Genomic DNA, 4,609 nt, shown 5'->3' with positions numbered 1-4,609 from the left:
GCAACTCTCCCCCCACTCCTCCCCAAGCCTGAGGTAGCTGCTCTCAGCTGATATGTGGGTCTGTGCTGTTCTTACAGGTCAAGGTGTTATGGTCTTGTTAGACCAGCCATGGAGACTAGGACGGGTGCTTCGTTCATGTCATAGGGTGGGATATGAGCAGAGCAATTGGGGTCTGCCCTGCACTGGTGCTTCTTACCAAGAGCACCCATAGGAGTGATGCTGGGTCCAGGGTGATGGTGGTGACTCAGTACACGTTGAATTCAGGGCAGTTCCCAAGATGTGGCTCTGACCCACTGTGAAGCCACAGGACACGCTGGCTCTCTTGGGCTGTTGACCCAGGTTGAGCTTTTAAATTTTTCTCCTGAAATTGAAGGTTTTCTTGCCAATAAGTCAACAAACCACAACCCCCACCCCATGATGGGCTCGTTGTTGAAGAACAACTTTTTTAAATTATTTTTTTCTTTCAACCCTTGAGACTCTACAGTAAAATATTTTATTGGCACCCAGTGGTGTTTTCCAGTAGAAGAGACCACCTAAAAACCACCCCCCCTAAGGTTTCATCTACATTTCTGCTGCTCTCTCCTTAGAAGGATTTTGTGGAAGTGGAATTAGATCTCCCTCTCCTCATCTCATCCTCAACTTCCATGGTTAGAAACCCATAAACCAGCTGGTGACAACCATGGAAGACCACTGAGTTGCTTGCTTCTCCAAACACCTCCCATGGAGGTGTCCCCATGTAAAGATAATCAGCCATGGAGAGTCAAGCCAGCGTGCACCTTCAGCTTATCCACACCAACCTCTTAGACCTCACAGGCCATTGACTATCCCCAACTATCACTAAAATAATTTAAATATAATAATTAATGACATTTCTCCACCAGGGAAACTTTAGTTTTCAACTAAGAAACGCTGGAGCACCTGATACTTTCTCTCTCCTCTCCTGTGTCTTACTGGGGAGGTGAAGGTAACCCAGTTAGGATGCTCACCAGGCTTCATGTGTCTTTCTTTCCATGCAGGGAAAGCTACAGATGTGGGTGGACTTGTTTCCAAAATCATTGGGTCAGCCTGGTCCTCCTTTCAACATCACACCACGCAAAGCCAAGAGGTGACTTGTTTTTCATTTCTTACTCACTGTAGTGCTGGTTCCACCATCTTCTGGTGAAGGGAGAGGAGAGGGTTTGGAGATGTCAGATGGGGAGGGATTCACCTGCCCAGTTGAGAAACATCTGTGTGGGCTCATCTTCAGAGAAAGATGACTGACATCTTAACTCCTTTGGCTAAATAGCTGCATAGCACAACCAGACTGTCTTAGGTGGGCTTTGGACCAAGATTTCCACCCTCTCATTTTGCTTTTGTTCCTGGGGCTGTCCAGGTTCTTCTTGCGCTGCATCATCTGGAACACCAAGGACGTCATCCTCGATGACCTCAGCATCACTGGGGAGAAGATGAGTGACATCTATGTCAAAGGGTAAGCCACCCCACTTCTGTGTCCTCTGGGTACCATAGCCTGAGGTCACAAGAGCAGCAGTGAAGGAGTTAACATGGCCCTTACATCAACATTGCTGTGGTAGACACGGACCCGCACTGGGATGAAGGAGCCATTCCCACCTCTCTAACTATGGATCCAGCTTCTTGGTAGACACTTCTCTGCTGGGCTCATCACTGCTTCATGATGTCAAGTTTTTCTTTGCATCTCTTGGATGTTTACGTGACAATCTTTCTATTGATGGAGTTAAGATGTGGGGAAGCAACCCAACCATTGCAGAGAGGGGCTGCATAGGGAACCTGCTTTGGCAGGGGGGTTGGACTGGATGATCTCCTGAGATCCTTTCCAACCCCCACCATTCTGTGATTCTGTGATTTCCACCTCTGACTCCTTCCCAGCTCTTCTCCTGGGACATCCATGGGCTTGTTCCATACACATAGGTTGGCTTGTTTGCATGGTTACTTTTGGAATTCCATATTTTTTCTTGAAATATGTGGCAACGAGCAGTAACTCCCCTGGCACATTCCCTTCTCTGACTCCATTTATGTTTATGGTGTCCCTGCTGATGGCAGGGGGGTTGGAACTAGATGATCTTTAAGGTCCCTTCCAACCCAAGGCATTCTATGATATGATTCTCTGTTTTATCTCATGGAAAATGGTTCAACCTCAGCCAAGGGACTGACTTATTTCGTGCGTTCTTTGGATTTATGGACAGGAAGAGGTCGGATTTTGCAACAGACTGTAAATCCCTTTTTTACAATCCTAATTTTCCTCCTGGAAATCCAGAAAGCACAAGCTGCTTACCTGGTATTCACATCAAGTCCATTGTTATCAGCTCCAACTAAGCTGCTCTGGGTGCTTTGGGGTGCAGAAATAGTGGTGCTTGAAGGGTGTTACCAGGAAAGCGAGAGCATCCAACGCTTGCTGATATCCCTCACCTGGCTTTTAGCATCCCTGATGACCAAACAAATCTCACAGTGCTGTAAAGGAGTTAAAATTCTTGCTCAATTTCCTCATCTTCCCCCCAGAATGGCTGCATCACCAGTGACCTTCACCACCATGATATGGTGGTGCTTTGGTGGAGACCATTCCTTCCATCCACTGCTGCCTCCTGAGCAGGGGCTGGGATTTGCTTTAGGATGAATTCCATGGGTAAGGAGCTTTAGTTGTGGCTTTCCTTCTGAAGATCTCACTTGTCTGAGGTGGCTGTTGCCAGTTTCTTCTCCATCTTACCCATCAGGCAAGGCAAGGGCTGGAATCTCAGTCTCTTGAACGTTATCTTCTAAATAATATGTAAATTATTGTTAAGTCAGGCAGATAAATTAAATAGGAGCTTTTCTATTATGTCTGAGGCAGTTGCCATTTAATTTCATTTAATTTAATCAGTTATTTCTTGATAGTCTTCTAATAGCATGGAAGAGGTCATTGGTAGTCTTCTAATAGCATGAAGAGGTCTCAACCGAGTTTAGCAAGACTGAATGTAGAGAGACCTTCCCTTCCTCACGACTTGAGCTGTAGGCAGACAAAAGAGTGGTGGTGGAGGGAAACCACATTCATTAGGAACTGAAGATGGTTTTTTTGGAGTCACCAGCCCACTCTGTCACTGTCATAGATGGAGGATATTTTTGTGTTTTCTTCATAGTGAAGTTTCCCATAAAAAGTTTGACTTCACCAAGAGGATGGACCAACACTGAACCAGGTCATATGGGATGTGGGAGGTTTTCATTCATCATCTTGCAAGTTTTTAAAGATAAAACAAGTAGTTTTTTGAGCTAACTGGACTAGAACTTTCCAGATTCCCCTTTCCAACCAACCAACCACCACCACTATGATTTATGTGCTATTATGTGGCATCTTTAAAACTCAGCTGCATCCTCTTTTGGGTTCCTAGATAAACGGATGACCTAGGTCCTCCAAAATCTAACACTTGTGCTGAGCAAAGATAGAGATGTTTGACTTTTGAGAACAAAATCATATTTTAGATTGAAGAACCTAACTTTTCCTTTGGATATTGCAGATACCTGAAGTCACGTGGATTTAAAACATATGGGATGAATTAATGAGCTAAAAATCCAGCCAGTCCTGTTAAGTACAAAACCATCATCTATAGCTCAGGAAATCTCTGACCTGCAAATTATTGGAGTCTAGAGAGGTGTGTTGGGAAGGTATCAGGATGTGTTTGCCTCAATCCCATACTCTTAGAATCATAGAATCATTTTTGGTTGGAAAAGACCTTTAAGATAATCAAGTCCAACTGTTTTAATTGGACATCTACTGTTGGCCCTGGTCAGAGGAAGGATACTGGGCAAGATGAACCTTTGGTTGGTCACCATGGCCATTCCCACATTCTATTTTTAATTCTGGGGCAATGTGACTTGAATACTTTTGATTTCTGGTATCTCCTTCTTGCAGTGGAGAGGGTGCAGCAAATTCTGCAAGGAAAGAAAACCATGCCAAGGAAGGATCCAAATCAAACCATTTCTTCATCTTTTTCTTTGCCTGCAAGATGTTTTTTTGGGGTCACCAGCCCACTCTGTCACTGTCAATATCTGGAGGATCTTTTTGTGTTGTTTTCATAGTGAAATTTCCCATAAAAAGTTTGACTTCACCAAGAGGATGGACCAACACTGAACAGAGGGCGCTCGCACTGCATCCTCTGAAGGTCCTTGCCAAGCTTTGAAGGATGTGGATAAACACACAGGCTTGCCATGTGCATCCTATCAGATCAAGTCGAGTAATCCAGCCACAATTTAAGTATTAGTGTAACCTCGTCACACAATTCCCGTGGCCACCAAGCCCTCGTTGTCCATCTAGCACATGTGCATCTGATGTGTACTGTAGGATGAACTTGAGTAGACCTCCCTTCCTTGTCTGCCACAACACATTTAGGGTGGTCCATGTGCTCTTCTTAAGCACTGGAAAAGTGGGAATCATTTGTCTAGCTGAGCAAAAAACCTTATTTTCAATTGAAGGAGAAAACAATCAAACGAGATAATTGTTTTCATTAGAGATTCTCTCTGGATCTTCTGGCTTTCTTCCAGAAGAGCTCTAAATACACAAATGGATGTGTTTTAGGGTTTTGTTTTTGTTTCGTTGATTGCTGAAGACTGAAAAAACTTGGAC

General features: G+C 44.4%; 1 protein-coding gene across 1 annotated transcript in view; it reads left to right on the top strand.

Annotated features, from left to right (window-relative positions):
• Positions 1–1,016: 1,016 nt before the first annotated feature.
• The window catches only part of LOC104521593 (dysferlin-like), a gene marked incomplete at its 5' end in the record, with an annotated part of 5,452 nt that continues 1,859 nt past the window's right edge, over positions 1,017–4,609 (top strand). Inside the window, 2 exons of the mRNA XM_010163646.1 lie at positions 1,017–1,105; positions 1,373–1,468. Of these exons, the coding sequence (XP_010161948.1) occupies positions 1,017–1,105; positions 1,373–1,468 (185 nt within the window). The remainder of the gene's footprint in view (positions 1,106–1,372; positions 1,469–4,609) is intronic.

This window comes from Antrostomus carolinensis, unplaced genomic scaffold (assembly GCF_000700745.2).
Source record: "Antrostomus carolinensis isolate BGI_N321 unplaced genomic scaffold, ASM70074v2 scaffold19682, whole genome shotgun sequence".
Classification (NCBI taxonomy): Eukaryota; Metazoa; Chordata; class Aves; order Caprimulgiformes; family Caprimulgidae; genus Antrostomus; species Antrostomus carolinensis.
This window is presented reverse-complemented; position numbering and strand designations above follow the sequence as displayed.